General features: G+C 42.7%; 1 protein-coding gene across 1 annotated transcript; it reads right to left on the bottom strand.

Moving 5' to 3' along the window:
• Nucleotides 1–2508: 2508 nt before the first annotated feature.
• On the bottom strand, nt 2509–4948 carry LOC118832154 (tryptase delta-like). The gene is made up of 7 exons (XM_036739573.1): nt 4876–4948; nt 4631–4790; nt 3864–4129; nt 3035–3198; nt 2845–2904; nt 2692–2716; nt 2509–2597 (listed from the first exon to the last, which is right to left on the bottom strand). The coding sequence occupies exons 1-7, from the start codon at nt 4946–4948 to the stop codon at nt 2509–2511; spliced, it is 837 nt and encodes a 278-aa protein (XP_036595468.1).
• Between the last annotated feature and the right edge of the window lie 10965 nt (nt 4949–15913).

Here is a 15913-nt window from a genome sequence, read left to right on the forward strand (position 1 = left end):
TACAGTCTGCTGTGTACATGGCAATTTTTTTTCTTTTCCCATTTTTATTTAAGTGTAAATTTTTTTAAAAAACTTGCCAAAAAAAAAGAACTTCAGAAGGATGGGGGGGGTTTGCTTTTGAGGAGACCACACCTCCTCTTCCCTTTTAAGAGGGAAAGAAAATGTCTACTTTCCTAAAAGAGTTATATTGAGGGTAGTGAACCAAAACCCTAAGTAGGCAGCCCTCTGGTGGACAGAGAGTGAACTTGAGGCTATAGAACGGACCAAGGGATTGGATTTGGAGATGGCCCAATCCCAAATCAATGGGGGTGGTCAGAAGCCTATCATTCTGGTCTGGGGAACAGAAATGACCAAAGTTGCACAACTAGTAAGTGTCATAGACAGAAATACACCTTAGGCATTCTCATTTCAAGTGTAACCTCCTTCAACAAGAGGATACTCTTTTACCATCCACTAAGCTAAGCTAGAGATGGGCCCAAATCCCTACCTTTCTGAACTCTCTGGACCATTTTCTGGGAAGTTCAACCTCAAGTCATGGTCTTAGATGGTTAGAGGCAAGAGGCCACTTAAAGACTGCATTACAATTATTTCACTATATAGATAAGAAAACTGGGGCTCAGAGAAGGAAAGGCAAGAACCAGGGGGACACAGAGTTAGTAGCACAGCCAGGACTAGAAGGCAAGGCTTCTGACTTCCTCTTCAGGGCTCTTTTCATTGATTCTCAAAGCCTTGGGAAGCCGGACAGAAACAACTCCAAATGCCATGCACCAGCTATCTCTTGTTGTTATTGTGGAATAGTTTCAGTTGTGTCTGATTCTTCATAACCCCATATTGGGATTTACTTGGTAAAGATACCGGAGTAGTTGGTCATTTCCTTCTTCAGCTCATTTTACAGATGAGGAAACTGAGGCAAACAGGGTTAAGTGACTTGTCCAGGGTCACAATGCTAGTGAGTATCTGAGGCCAGATTTGAACTTGTGAAGATGAGTCTTCCTGATTCCAAACCCAGTGCTCTATCCACTTTACCACTAAGTTTCCCATGACATCTCTACTGAATCTAGTATACATGTTAAGAAAAAGACACCATAGAATTATAACATCTCAAAAGGAAAAAGAACTTCACAGGTCATCTAATCCAACTACTACTTGGAGCAGAAATCCCTTCTATAGTACCCATAAAAAAGAGGTCATTCAGCCTCTGCTGAAAGATCCTCCCCAAAGGGGAGTGGGATGGGAATCATCACCTGATGAAGCAATCCATTCCATTGATGGAAAGCACTAAATATTAGAAGACGTCTTTTTTACATGAACCTAAAATCCTACTTTCCTGTAATTTCTTTGCAATGGTCCTAGTAACTTCCTGTTTAATCCATGTATTTTTATTTTTTAATTATTTTTCTTTTGTATTTTTATTTTTATTATTTTTTAAATTGTCTATTTTGGGGGCAGCTAGGTGGCGCAGTGAGTAGAGCACCAGCCCTGGAGTCAGGAGGACCTCAGTTCAAATCTGACCTCAGACACTTGACACACTTACTAGCTGTGTGACCTTGGACTTAACCCCACTTAACCCCAATTGCCCTGCCTTCCCGCCCTGCAAAAAGAAAAGAAAGAAAAAAGAAAAGAAATTGTCTATTTTTATTTTTTTTAATTTTTAAAGAGGAGGCGTATACCCATTTCCTTGGCCAGAACCAACCCAAAGATTCCAGAATAAGAGATACAAGCAGTTTAATAAGATGTAAGCAATGCCATGTAAACCAGCCTCTTTCCCTCCCCCCTTCTTTGCTCCACCCACTGTCTCCTGAAATAATCCAAGTTTCCACACAGAGCAGAACCACAGAATACTGGAAATCAGAAGAGTTTCATCCCCACTATATTATATCTTACAGAGGGGGAAACTGAAACTCAGCCAAGGTCACACAGTGAGCCAGTGGTAGAGCAGAAAACCAGAAGCTGGGTGTCCTGACTCCTAGTCCAGGGCTCTTTGCTCTACCCTGCTGCTGCTAGGGCACTCAGGGTGGCAGAACAGGAGAGATGCCTCCAGGAAGGAGGTATTTGAAGAAGGCAGCGTGAGTCCAGTGTGATGGGGAGGATTAAGGAGTAGTTGGGTTGGTTTCCCAGCCAAAGTGGAGGCTGGATAAGGTGATTGTGTGATGAAGGAGGATGTCACCTGCAGAGGTGGCACTGTGCTAAAAGATTTCCAGAGAGAGTGAAAGAAAGACACAGGCCAGGAGGGACAGTATAGTACAACTCCATTTATTAAGCTGAGGTGGTGAGTTTATATACTCTATGGAATCAGAGAAGTGGGCCAAGCATGGCATTGCTTTGTTACTTTACTGGAACATCCTGCCACATCGCTCATGTAGCCCTGGAACATGTTGTTACTTAGTTCCATAGGTGCTAACCATATGGAAACATTGCTGTTCTTTCCCATGCAGATAACAACTGTGAGGGTGAATCCTTGCCACCTCCTCTTATCTTTTTGCAGTCTTGCCTTGCATAGACCCATCCTCAAATGGCCTTGCCTTGCAGGGGCCGAAGAGGTTTAGACAAGATATCGTTGGATGTCCACATGCCGTTCTGCATGTTCTCAGGGGCAGCTAAAAGGGAGTTGGAGAGCCCACATCCTGAGTATACAGCCCAGAGAAGAACAGGCTCAGGCTTAAAGGAAAACCTGGCATGTACCTTCCTTACCACGGACTATCTCAGAACTGGCCCTCTACAGGAGGAGAAGGAGAAATTGTGCCAGAATCACTGGATATGCTGATTGATCCAATCCACAAAGGCCGTGACAAGAGTATAGACTCCAGGTCTGTGAGGAGCACCACAGTCCATTCCCCAACTCACTATTCCAGCCTGGAGCCAGGAGTTCTGCACGTTACAGACCAGGGCTCCCCCAGAGTCACCCTGGAAGACAAGACACAGTCTGTTAGGATGGCCCAAGGGAGAGAGAATGCAGAAGAGGACAGGACTCCTAAGTTCAATCTAGAGGTAGGGGAAGGATCACACAGAGGAGCAAACACAGGGAGCCTCTCACCTTGCAGGAGCTCCTGCCAGTTTCACCAGCACAGATCATTGTATCAATGACAAGCCTCAAAAATTCAGGAATGGAGGAATTCTGATGGTATTCCTCGTCACAGGTTAGGGCATCCATCACAGCAACCTTCACCTTCCTCAGGGTGTAGGGAGGGGGCAGATGCACTAAAGAGAGAAGAGATCATGAAGAATTCCTGCTAGCTTAGAGCAGAGGGTGGGATAGCTCTGGACACAGTGTCCACCCTGTGAGACTATGGGTCTATAAACCAAGATAAGGGTACAGAAGAGTCTTGAAGGCGAACACCTGTGCTCTGAGGGAGCTGATTCTTGGACATCGGGGTCCAAAGAGAAGCATAGGCAGAGGTGGACTGTCAGCTAGAACAGGGTAGTTATTTAGAGCTGAGAGTTATTCCAGAGATCACCTAGTTCAAACCCTTAATTAGACAGAGGGGGAAATTGAGGCCCAAAGAGAAAGAACGACACACAGGAAATGGACAAGAGAAAGCAGTCAAGTTTGGAACCCAGGTCCTCTGATTCCATATCCAGTGCTCTTTCTACTACAGCCTTTAGCAATAACCTTAGACCTAGTGCCCACAAGGCTGAGCTCCCAGCCACAGGGGATTCTGGGATGCAGCACCACTGCTCTGTATAGCAGAGAACCAAGACTCATCAAAATATTTTTCATTAATAAAGAAATAAGGAAAATGCCTTCTCTACAATCTTTTCTACTGTCTTCATGCAGTCCTTGGAATGCCTAGTCTTGGCCTTGATCTTGGCCCTGTACCAACCCTGAGAAATCCCAGAATACCACCTCCCCCCGCAGCACTCACCTCCAGATTCAATGTCCCCCCAACCAGTGACCCAGCATTCCATGTCTGGAGTGAATATCTGGGAGGCTTCAGGGAGCATGATGGTTTGGATGGTTTCAGTGAGCTGTACAGAGGACTGGAGCTTTAGCAGGGCAAGGTCAGAGTTTGCTGTGATATAACTAAAGTTAGGGTTGATGATGATCTCTTCCAGGGGCACCAGGTGATCATCTTCATATAGATTCTGTTTCCTCAATTGGATCATGTAAAGTGAGGTATCGTTCTTAGCACTGGAGGAAGAGGGAGAACAGTATTCCTTAGAGGGGGCTACATGGCCCAAAAATCCTGAGACCCAATTGTGCCCCTCTGTGCCCTCTAGTTCTCAACCAAGGAATTGGGCATTTGGACTTCCTGGAACTCCACAGTCCCCCACCACCATATTACAGGAAAGCTCTCTAGCTCCCCTCCTGCCAACTGGCCTTCTCTTTCCCCTGGATTTCCCTTCTAATAATAGTAACAGTACCATACACCTGTTAAGCGCTTTGCAGATGAGAAGGGGATTTTTCATTCAATAGCCAACTGAAGAAGTCAGGGTAGGGATTGGTATCCCCATTTTGGAAAACTGAGACTCAGAGAGGGGAAGAGACTTGTACAAGGTCATACAGTGAGTTAGTATGTGGCACATTCTGAACCACAGTCCAGCTCTCCTTTCTCTGAGTCCTGAGGCTCTCTCTGTCCCACTCCCAACTCATGCCCCCTGCACCACTCTGAGAGAGAAGAAGGTGACTCACCTATTAAAGCAGTGGGCAGCAGTCAGGATCCATCTGGGGTGGATGAGAGAGCCCCCACATACGTGCTTCCAGGAGCCACCCAATTTTTTCCTCAGACTGACCTGCCATGGCCACTCTCCCTCATTGGCTTCATCACCCCCAACAATCTTAGACTCCTTGTCTGGATAGAGAAATGGGTGATTGTGAAAGAAGATCCATCAGAGTTGTGAATCCTGGCGTGTGGTTCTCATTGCAGGACCTCATACATTTCCAGTGATCACTCCTGTCCCTGAGATTCTCTGCCATGAGCTGGTTGGTAGCTGAGCTAACATCACCCATCTCCCGATAAACAAAATAACAGTAGCATACATTTCTACAGCATATGAATCCTTCAAATTGCCCTTTCCATGAGCTCTGTCTGTTGATGATCCTATCTGATCCTTACAACAACTCTGTGGGGATATATATTACAGCTATTATCATTTTTCAGATGAGGAAACGGAGGCTAAGAGTGGTTAACTATCAGAAATAGAAACAAGATTAAAGTTAGGTTTTTCCTTACCCAAAGTCTAGTACTCACCACTACAAACTTTCTGCCAATCCTTCAAGAAGTATTTATCGAGCACCCACTATGTGCATGTGTTTGGATTACAAGGGCAAAGAATGAAACTATCCCAACTTGGAATGAGTTCACATTCACAGAGGAAGAAGTCAGAGGTCCAGTCACCTAGCAACTAGCTCTGGCCTAAGCAAACTACCCTATCCCTGGGAAAGAGCTGAACTATTCTCTCCTGGCTCCCAGAAGATACTCCCCATGAGGCCACTGAGCACTGCAAACAAGGATTCCAGGGTGTAGGCAATGGATGGATGGGTCTATAACTCACCTAGAATCATAGGGGCTGAGTTTCCCAGGAGGGGAAGGGTCAGAAGTAGCAGGCAAATCATCTGGAGGGAGAGAAAAGGGAGAGGGCTCAGATCAGCAGAGAAGGGCCCTGGTTGCTGGAGTCTAGGGTAGAACAGAGTCCCCCAGCCCAACATCTCTATCCAACTGAGCCTAGGCTAAGTAGCCATGACTGGGAAAGGAACAGAATCCTTACCTTGACCAGCTTCTCCAGCTCAGTGCTTCCCCCTTGGTCAGCACCCTACTTATACACCCATGATGAGAAGTTTAAAAAAAAAGAGATTACCCATGAGGGCACTTAGCCCTCCTCTGGGGATTGGAGGGAAAGGTAGGGTGGTGGAGCAAGTAGATGTGGGACACACGCAGGTTAATATCTAATCAGATTCTTGTGTTCCCATCTTCTCCTATCCCATCCCCACCCCGTTCCTGCTCCTCAGGCCCTCTTCCCCATTTTCTGGATGCTTCAAAGTCTTGGCCTCTGGCACCAATAATGACTAGACCAAAGGTATTTAGGACTTCCTAAATGTTCTGCTCAGATTTCCCCTAGCTCTATGTTGTTTTCTTCTCTCAAAGCACTTATTACAGGTATGTATAATTAGTCTAGTTATCTGTGAGAAGTGGAGCATATTGGATAGAGAATCGGCCTTGGAATCTACAAGGCCTGGTTTCAAGACCCACATTTGACTCATATTCAATGTAGGACCCTCCAGGAATTACTTAATCTCAGTACAGTGCCCTAGGCATTCTCCAAAACCTCAAGTTAGAGGGCAGGTACCAATCTATGCTGATAGGGGGTGTTGACTCACTTGTAATTCCCTATGGAACATTCATAAAGTCAGGTAGTTTTTTAAGTAAGATTATCTGTGTTTGTTTCTTAGTCCCCTACTTAGATTGTGAGCTCCACGAGGACAGCAGCCCTCTCTTACCTAGGTTTTGTATATTTCCCAGTTCCATCACATACTTTGTATTCTGCCCAAACTAGGCACTAATAAAATAAGCATCAAATGAATGATTAAATGAGTGATCAAATAAAATAATAGGATCATACAATTTCAGAATTTAGAGTTGGAAGGGACCTGAGAGTTCATTTATGCCAGCCCCATTTCACAAAGGAGGAAATTAGGGTCCAGAGGGAGAAGGTGGCTCGCCTATGGTTACAATAGTAATAAGCCAGTACCTGAACTCAAGACCTCTGATTCTATGCACTCTCTCTCCACTATACCTGGTTGCCTCCATATCAAAACTCCTCATTTTACAGAATAGAAGACTGGGTCCCAGAGATACTAATTGACCTACCCACAGTGGCCAAAGTTGGAAATAGCCTGTGAAATCCCTCCAGCCGTCATGATTATCATCCACTCCTTGATGAACTCTTAAGAAGAAAATGGCATCTGTCTAACCAAGCCTTTTTGTATGCTTGTTCACCAGGGTGCGCTAGCTGAAGTTCATTCCCAAATACCCAGCACATACTAATTCCTTTAAAAAATCCTTCTTCATTCATTCATTTACACATTCATTTATTTATTCATTCATTCTAATAATGCTAATCATAACCCAGTTGTACCAATCCATCCCATGTGCCTCTTTCCCATGTCCTTTCCTACCTTCGCCACTCCAATCCACCCAAGATGCTGAGGTTCTTCCTGGCTTTCTCTTGACATTTCAAAAGAATCAACTGAGAATGCAGCCTATCCATCAGTTAGAATAACAATATAGCATTTATGTAGAGCTTTAAAGTTTGCAAAGCACTTTACTAATACCTAGTTTGATCTTCACAACCTGCCTGGGAGGTAGGTGCTATTATAATCCCCATTTACAGATGAGAAAATTGAAACATAGAGAGGTCACACTGCCATGAAATGTCCCAGAAGAGTTTCAAACTCACGTCTTCCTGACTACAATTATACCTCATTCTGGTCACACGAGCACCCTTTTTTCTCAATTATACAATAGCTAGAGAGTTGGAAGGGACCTCTGAAACATCTGGGCTAACAGGATCATTTTACAAATAAGGAAACTGTGACCAAAATCACCCCCACCACTAAGAATAACTGGATTTCTTTCATGACATCCTATATACTAGTCACCTTGACATTTCTTTCTTCGTATTTCATAGTCTGCTCCTATCCAAGATGGGCTTTTCTATTCCCTTTTGGGTGGTGCTCAATTTTTCGGGGACTACCATGGACCATGACTCCCAACTACACAATAGCACTAGAAGAATATTAACATTTTAAAAAAATAGGCCTTTATTTCAGAGAGAAGCTTGAGGTTATCAAAAGAACTTTGCCATATGCCAAAGGCAATTCATACCATTGTTGTCCTCCTGGTCAATTCTGGGTCTAATTCACTATCCATGGTCAATGTTTGTCCAAGATGTAAGTAATGAAGTAAGAGATCTATTGGTTGTCCATTTAACTTCATGTCATTCTCTAGACAATAGGCCAATTCTTCATCCATTTGACCTTGCCTGTGTGAATAATAAGGCCAAACTCTGCAATAATTATGTCTCATTTGAATGGCTTTGCAATTCAAATTGGTACATTGTCATTCAGAAACAAGTGTGTCTGGAGGACCTCATCATCAAGATGGAGTCCTTCCTCAATGGGGCTTCTTGGTTGGATATCCTTCACAACAGTGTGCAACACATTGAGCTAGCTCACATCCTCCTCTTGGATGCTTCCCTAGATTTTAATGATCAGAAGAGAAGGTCAGTTCAGGCTATCTCTATTGTTATATCTTTCAAGGAATCTTGAAACTTCATCCCCATTATTATATAAGCACTTAACTAATGAGATATGTTCATTCTTCCCAGTAAAAGAAAAATTGGGAAATTCCAAAGACAAAATCTTCATCACCTAAAAAATCAGAATAATTTCTAAAATAATCATTAGAGCTGACATTTCATCATAAACTTAATAAACTTAAAAGGTTACCCAGAATCTGTCCAATAACTTGTGAGGGAAGTATTATAGTTGTAGAGAGGGCGGTGAGGTTGGAGCTTGCTGGAACCAGCACAAAATTCAGTTATTTTGTTGCTGACAGATATTTACATTAAAGACAGGAGTAAAGCCAGCTTCACCTAGCCTTTCTGTTCTTGACCCTAAGTTTATTTCATTCCCATAAGGAAACATGATAAAAGCTGAGGAGAATTTCATGGCCTTAGTTTTCACCTAGCTCCTATGGAAGTTTTGGATGGGTTCTCCAAACCAGGTTTAGGGACAATCATTGAGACTTGCACAGAAGTTTAAAGGAAACTTTCTAATCCCAAATCAGATAGTTGGCTAGGAACAAGGACTTCTAGTGGGTACCATGAGAAGTGTGGTCAAAAGAACAAATTCTAACCTAAGGATTTCTGCTGGCTTTTCCTCAACAACCTGAGTTTGATAAGTCAGATTCTTTGGCTATTTCTTTTCCTTGTGTATCAGCAAGACAATAAACACAACATGCTAGGAAAAGACTTACTAGCCATGACACACCAGTAGGTGATAACAGAAAATACAGATGGATCTGAAGACATTGAATAGCAGAATTAATCAATCAATCAACATTGATTAAGCCCCTACTGTGTGCCAGGCACTATGCTAAATGCTAGAGATACAAAAAGAGGCGAAAGACAGTCCCCGCCTTCAAGGAGCTTTCGATCTAATGGGGAATCTGATGGTAGAAAACAAGAATATGGTAGCCAATGGCAGTTGCACAAACATGATCTCAGTGGAAATGTCCAACAGAGAATGGAGACTCATTGAACAGCTGAAACATAAAGCTACAGAGGAAATAGGATGCCCAAGAGGGAGTGGAGCTGTGCAAAGACAATGCTACGCCCAGCAGAAATGGCCCAATACCCACTGGATAGCGGTCCATTGACAACACCAAGGGCCTTCAATAATTTCGTAGCACTGAAGGTATAATTTGGTCTAACCATCCAACCATTTTGGACACACATGTCTCTGTGTGTGTCATTCATGAGTATGCCTTTGCCACGTGTGTTCCTGGCATGCATTCTTCACACTTGTTCCCTGGTCATATATGTTCCTTGCACATGTACTTTCCATGTATGTTTTCCAGTTATACTTGTTCTCTACAAATGTGCCCTTGGTGAGCATTCTCTGGCCATGTGTGTTCTTGGTATATGTGCCATTTTTCACAAACCACTGTCACACAAATTCTTCATGTGTAATCTGCCCTAACATATTCTTTATAAATGTGTCCTCAATGGATGTTCCTGGTCATATGTGATCCTTACCCTCCTAAATGTGTTGTATCCCCTTCTCCCCACCATGTGAGTCCCTGGACAACAAAAACTGTCTCATTCTTCTACTTTTCTAGTCCAGAACTTTGCACATAGTAAGCCTTAATAAATGCTCAAATATATACTCACTCCCACCCTGGTTAGTTTCTGACTGCTTTCTCAGCCCACCTTGCTGATCTTCATCCAAGTCATGCCTACTAGCCAGAAGTGCCCCCCACCCCTGCCAAGGCTCTGTCTTCTCTTTGGACTTCTCTTTTTCTTTCACTACCATCTCACTTGGTAAGTTCATCAGTTCCCATGGGTTGAATTATCATCTTCAAAGAAGATTGATTCACAGATCTTTATATCTAGCCCCAATCTCTTTCTGTCTCTCTCTCCATCTCTCTCTCTGTCTGTCTGTCTCTCTCTCTATCTCTGTTTCTCTCTCTCTGTCTCTCTCTGTCTCTCTCTCTCTCTCTGTCTGTCTGTCTCTCTCCACATCACCAACTGCCTTTTGGATATCTCAAACTAGATGTCCTATGGCTTTCTCAACATGTCGAAAACAGAACTTGTTTATCCCTTACCCCAAAATCTTCCTCCACTCCATAAATTCTAGTAGTTCTCAGTTATCTCCAGGATCAAATATGAAATTCTCTACTTGGCTTTCAAAGCCCTTCATAACCTCATTCCTTCTTACTTTTCCAATCTTCCCACACTCTATTCCCCTCCATAGACTTCACTAGCCAGCTACACTGGCCTATGTAGAAGCCTCCATCTCCCAATGTCATGATTTTATACAGGCTGCCCCCAAACCTGGAATGTTCTAGTGAAGTCCTTCACCTCTACTTCTTAACTTCTCTGGCATCATTAAAGACTCAGTTCACATCCTGCCTTGTACAGTGGCCTTTCCCAGCCTCAACCTCCTCCATTAGTTTTCTGGATATGCTTGGCATTCCTGTACACACGGGCTCTGATATATGTCTATATATGTCTATATTCCCTATAGGTCTGAACTCAGCTATTTCTCCAGCTCGTCACCTCAACTTGAAGCTAGGAGTACTTGGCCTCCAGAGTCACCTAGAAAACAGGAGAGAGTAAGTTACCATATCCCAAAGACAGATGTTCCTCAGGTAAAAGGAGAATGCTTAATACAACCTTACATTTAGGGGTCAGCATTGTGCAGCAGAGTAGGAGAAAAGCACCAGGAGGGGGCAGAGCTGGGTACCTGAATGCCAGGGCCTAATAAAGAGTAACTTCCACTTCTGTAGTGATTTAAGCTTCACAGGGTACTTTCCTCATAATAACTCCATGAAAGAAAGGGTGCAAGTATTATTATTCTCAGATGAAAGAAAAAACATGTAGGTCACAGGGAATGAAAGGGCCTGGCAAGTCCTTCTTTTTTCCATGATTTACTTCAGCTGGGTATGACTGGCATCCATTTCTTTTTTAATATTTTATTTTTCCCCGATTACATGTAAAAACAATGTTTAACATTCATTTTTTTAAGTTTTGAGTTCCAAATTGTATCCCTTCATCTCTCCTCTCCCCACTCCCTAAGACAGCAAGCAATCTGATATAGGTTATACATGTGCAATCATGTAATGCATCTTTCCATATTTGTGGAAGAAAACTTGAACAAAAAAAAAGGAAGTGAAAAATAGTGTGCTTCAGTCTGTATTCAGACTCCATCAGTTCTTTCTCTGAAGGTGGATAGTATTTTTCATCATGAGTCCTTTAGGATTGTCTTAGATCATTGTAATGCTGAGAATAGCTAAGTCATTCACAATTATTCATTGTACAATATTACTGTTACTGTGTACAATGTTCTCCTGGTTCTGCTCACTTAGCTTTGCATCAGTTTGTGTAAGTCTTTCCAGATTTTTCTGAAAGCATCTTAATTGTCATTTCTGGGCACATTAGCATTCTATCATAATCATACCATAACTTGTTGTTTCAACAATCCGGCTAGCAGCTGCTGTGGGGGTGTAAAATCAACAACAACAGCTCACAGAACACTGCAAGCTCAGGTTCTTTTGATCTGCTTCACTAAGGAAAGCAACGTTAAGGGGTTAACAAGCTTACTTTAATTCAGCATACAAATACCATTCCCTTAGTTCAGGGGAAAAGCCAGCACCCTGAACTTCAGAGCAAATACAAACAAATTACAAACATTGACAAACAGACCAAATACAATTCATAGTTACCAACATCTGAGTTCAGCCCCAGAGCTCAAAACAAGGGCTAGCCCAGAGTCACACCTGCCACCACGGCTGTGGGTCAGAGCTCCAGAAAGGAGAAAGCCAACCCCTGGTTTTATATCTTTTTCAGGGTCAAGGGTGAGTCACACATGCGACTCACCCACGTGACCTAAAATCGTCACAAAGAGGCGACTTAAACACATGTGGTCTAAAAGCCTCTGATGTCACAAACATGTCACTCAAACCCACGTAAACTAGGCTTTCCCTTGAGGCAAGGATGTCATCAAGGACTCCTAATTTAATCAAGGAAATAAAGGCCAAACTCTTCAAGGGTACTTGGTTGAACCAAGTGCTAAGAGCCCATTTTGATTGCCAACACATTTGTTCAGCCATTCCCCGATTGATGGTCATCCCCTCAATTTCCAATTCTTAGCCCCCACAAAAAGAGCTGCCATAAATAATTTTGTGCAAAATAGGCCCTTTTCTCTTTTTTTAAATCTCTTTGGGATACAGATCTAATGGTGGTATTGCTGGATTAAAAGGTGTACAGTTTTATAGCCCTTTGGGCATAGTTCCAAATTCTGACACCCCCATTTTAATCATGTTTTTATTCTATTAAAGACTATATGTGAGATATTAATTTTCTGTGACTAACTGAGGGCATAATCATGAGCCACTGATACGTTTTATAACTGTACTTCCAAGAGCAAAAATATTGTAAATTCTGCCCCATCAGAATCACAAGACTATCCTATAGTGTCACCTAGTGCTCAGCAGAAATCCACCTTCCTATAACTTCCACCCTTTGGTGCTAGGCCTACCCTCTGGAACCAAGCAAAACAAATCTAATCCCTCTTCCATATTTCAGCCAAGTAGACATTTGAAGATGAGGCTTAAGTCTCCATCTAAGATTTTTCTCAGCTCCCTCCCCTTGCCTCCATTCTGCCCCTTATCTTGCAGTCTAGAACCTGTTCCCGGTTCCCCTTGCTCTTAAGGGTCCAGAAGTAATCAGGAAATGAGGGAAAGACCAGGGAAGATCAGTTTAAAGTATTTAACTGCTGTGACTGTCAGAATCGGAGAATGTGTGTAGCAGCTGGATCTGTGTTCACAGCTGGAGTGTATCTGTAGAATCTAGCTGCAGTAGGAGCTAGCTGCCCAACCAGTGCCTGGGCGATAGGACCAGACTGGGGTCCATCCTCCTTTTGAGTTAACAGGGCCTGATAAGGGCTGGAAGCTCCAGCCTCCAACCTGTGAATGCCAGGGTCTGGGCATAGTTTGTACAGTGACTCCTCCACGATTTTGTGCAGGGGCCTCTGGGTTTTCTGGAACAAAGCATTTTGAGGAAAGGGTTCATCTCCATGCATTTTCAGAGGAGTGCTGTCTCCTACTTTTGAGGTGAAAAGAGAAACTTTAATTATGGGTTATTATTCCTTCTACCACCTCTCTCCATGACCATCCAGAGCACTTAGCACAGTACATGGCACATACTAGGCACCTAATAAATAATCCCATGTTGACTGTCTACCATTGGTTGGAGGGAAGGAAGATGTCTAGTTCCTGAAAATGCTACATAGTAATATATGTATTCTTGTACCTACCACATAATAGTACACGGGAGCTTTGTAGGATGTCTTGGAAATACAATCTAAAAGATTTTAAACTAAAAGCATTGAGAATGGAAAAGATTGACTACATTAAAGTTTTAATAGCTTAAAACTACACCAAAACTTTGTTTTCTCTATTGTCTTCCACTGTTAGAATATAAGCTTCTCAAGAGGAGAGATTTTTATTGCTTCTCCTTGTGTCTCTAGTGCATAGGACAGTCTCTGGTACACAGCATACACTTAACAAAGTTTTGTGGTCTTGGCTTATTGATCTGAACTCTGCCCCGGTCAGAGAATGATAACTAGTTTTGAGCACTACAATTTTAGAAGAGCATTGATAGGCTGAAGAGTATCCAAAGGAGAAGAACAAAGATTGTGAAGGGCCTGGACACTATGTCACAGGAGGATTAATCAAAAGGAAATGAGGAAGACTAATTTAGAGGAATTACAAAAATACAAATTCAGGCTGGATGCCCAAGGCCATGTAGGTGGCACAGTGGATAGAGTGCTGGGCCTGGAGTCAGGAAAATGTATCTTCATTTGTTCAGATTTGGCCTCAGACACTTACTATATGATCTTAGCAAGCAATTTAACTTTGCCTCAGTTTCCTCATCTGTAAAATGAGCTAGAGAAGGAAATAGTAAACCACTCCAGTATCTTTGCCAAGAAAACCCCAAATGTGGTCACAAGGAGTTGTATGTGACTGTAACAACTCAACAACAGTAATTTTCTAGTGTAGCTACCTGTTTTAGCATCTTAACCCTCTACTTAGTAAGCACCATGAAGACAGGGGCTGTATTTTACCTGAACTTGGTATCTTTCCCAGAGCCTAGCATAGTGCTCTCTTACAAATATTCAAATGTTTGATCCAGCAATACCATCTCTAGGTCTCTATCCCAAAGATATCATAAAAATCGGAAAAGGATACACATGTGCAAAAATATTTATAGCAGCTCTTTTTGTGGTAGCCAAGAATTGGAAATTGAGAAGATGCCCATCCACTGGGGAATGACTGAACAAGTTGTGGTATATGAATGTAATGGAATACTATTGTTTCATAAGAAGTGATGAGCAGGCAGACTTCAGAAAAACCTGGAAAGATTTGCATGAACTGATGCTGAGTGAAGTGAGCAGAACCAGAAAAACATTCTACACAGTAACAGTAACATTATGAGATGGCCAATGTTGATAGACTTAGCTCTTCTCAGCAATGCAATGAACTAAGACAATTCCAAAAGATTAATGATGGAAAATTCTAGTCCAGTACCCTAGTCTCAGAGATTGAAGAAAAAGAGCATAAAGAGCCCAACTTCCTACAAGGCTCTGGAGTTTGCCTGCCCCTCCCCTCAGCTATTGTGATAGCTCAGACATCAGATCATATCTATCCATTCCTCCTTGAGAGACATGTGTCCATATATTTAGACAATCCATGTATACATACATATCTTGTGTGGGCACAAACTTTTAATAGTAAGCTAAAGGACATAGACACAAGTGGTTCAAATAAAAGGCAATTAGTGAAATTGCAAAATGAGAGAAGTAGCAATAAAAAGTTTCCCCATAAATGTGGAGCACACTCTCCCACTGATAAACCATCCAAGGGAAGAGCGGACATTTTAGTGCAGGAACAAAGAAGCAACAGTTCCTCTGACTCTGTAGGGCCACTGATCTCTAGTAACATTATGCTGTTCCTGCAGAGCCTAATGTCTGCTTGTCTGCAGGGAGAGCTTTGTCTCTGAAGGTTCCCACTTTGCTATGCAAATAATTTCTGCAAAGCACTTCCAGACCCGGCCCCACTGGGCACATGGCCTTGGAACTCCTGTCTGCATCCAGCTTCAGTCAAAGTCTGGGACTAACTCTTCCTGGAGTGAAGAATAGAATCTGCAGCATACTTTGAATTCAATAACCCCATAGCTCTTTTAGAAAATAGAAACTACGAATCTAGCAAAAGTCCTCTCAAGGTGGGGGGAAGTTTTCCTCCTCTTTTCTTTTATAAAACTTAATATCCACCACTTTGGTTAAAAAGTCTTCCATCTCCAGTAGGAGACTCTTTGCCCCAAAGGTGGACAGTTCTCAACTAGCTTGTACCCTCAGGGTTAATTTTCTCTTTGAACTTGGGACTCTGGGAGGTGATTTATTCTAGCTTATGGTGAACATTCCATATACCTCCTTGTCAAAGAGCTTGAGTTCCAGGGCTCCCCCAGTTTCTCAACTCTACAACTTCCTTGGCAAGAGAAAGGCATCAAGACAAAGATAAGTCTCAAGGGACAAAGTCATTTTCTTCCCTACCCACAGCCACATTCTTGGACTTTCAAAATCTATCTGTAACCAGTAAAATCTGCACAGGCTTTGAGCTCCCCTTTTTATGAA

This window comes from Trichosurus vulpecula, chromosome 9, assembly GCF_011100635.1.
Source record: "Trichosurus vulpecula isolate mTriVul1 chromosome 9, mTriVul1.pri, whole genome shotgun sequence".
Classification (NCBI taxonomy): Eukaryota; Metazoa; Chordata; class Mammalia; order Diprotodontia; family Phalangeridae; genus Trichosurus; species Trichosurus vulpecula.

Coding starts and splice junctions, on each gene's coding strand:
- LOC118832154 (XM_036739573.1), bottom strand. CDS start 4,948: ATGGGTGATGTTAGCTCAGCTACCAACCAGCTCATGGCAGAGAATCTC. Junction 4,791..4,875: donor CAGGAGTGATCACTGGAAAT/GTATGAGGTCCT, acceptor TTCTCTATCCAG/ACAAGGAGTCTAAGATTGTT. Junction 4,130..4,630: donor GCTGCCCACTGCTTTAATAG/GTGAGTCACCTT, acceptor CTCTTCCTCCAG/TGCTAAGAACGATACCTCAC.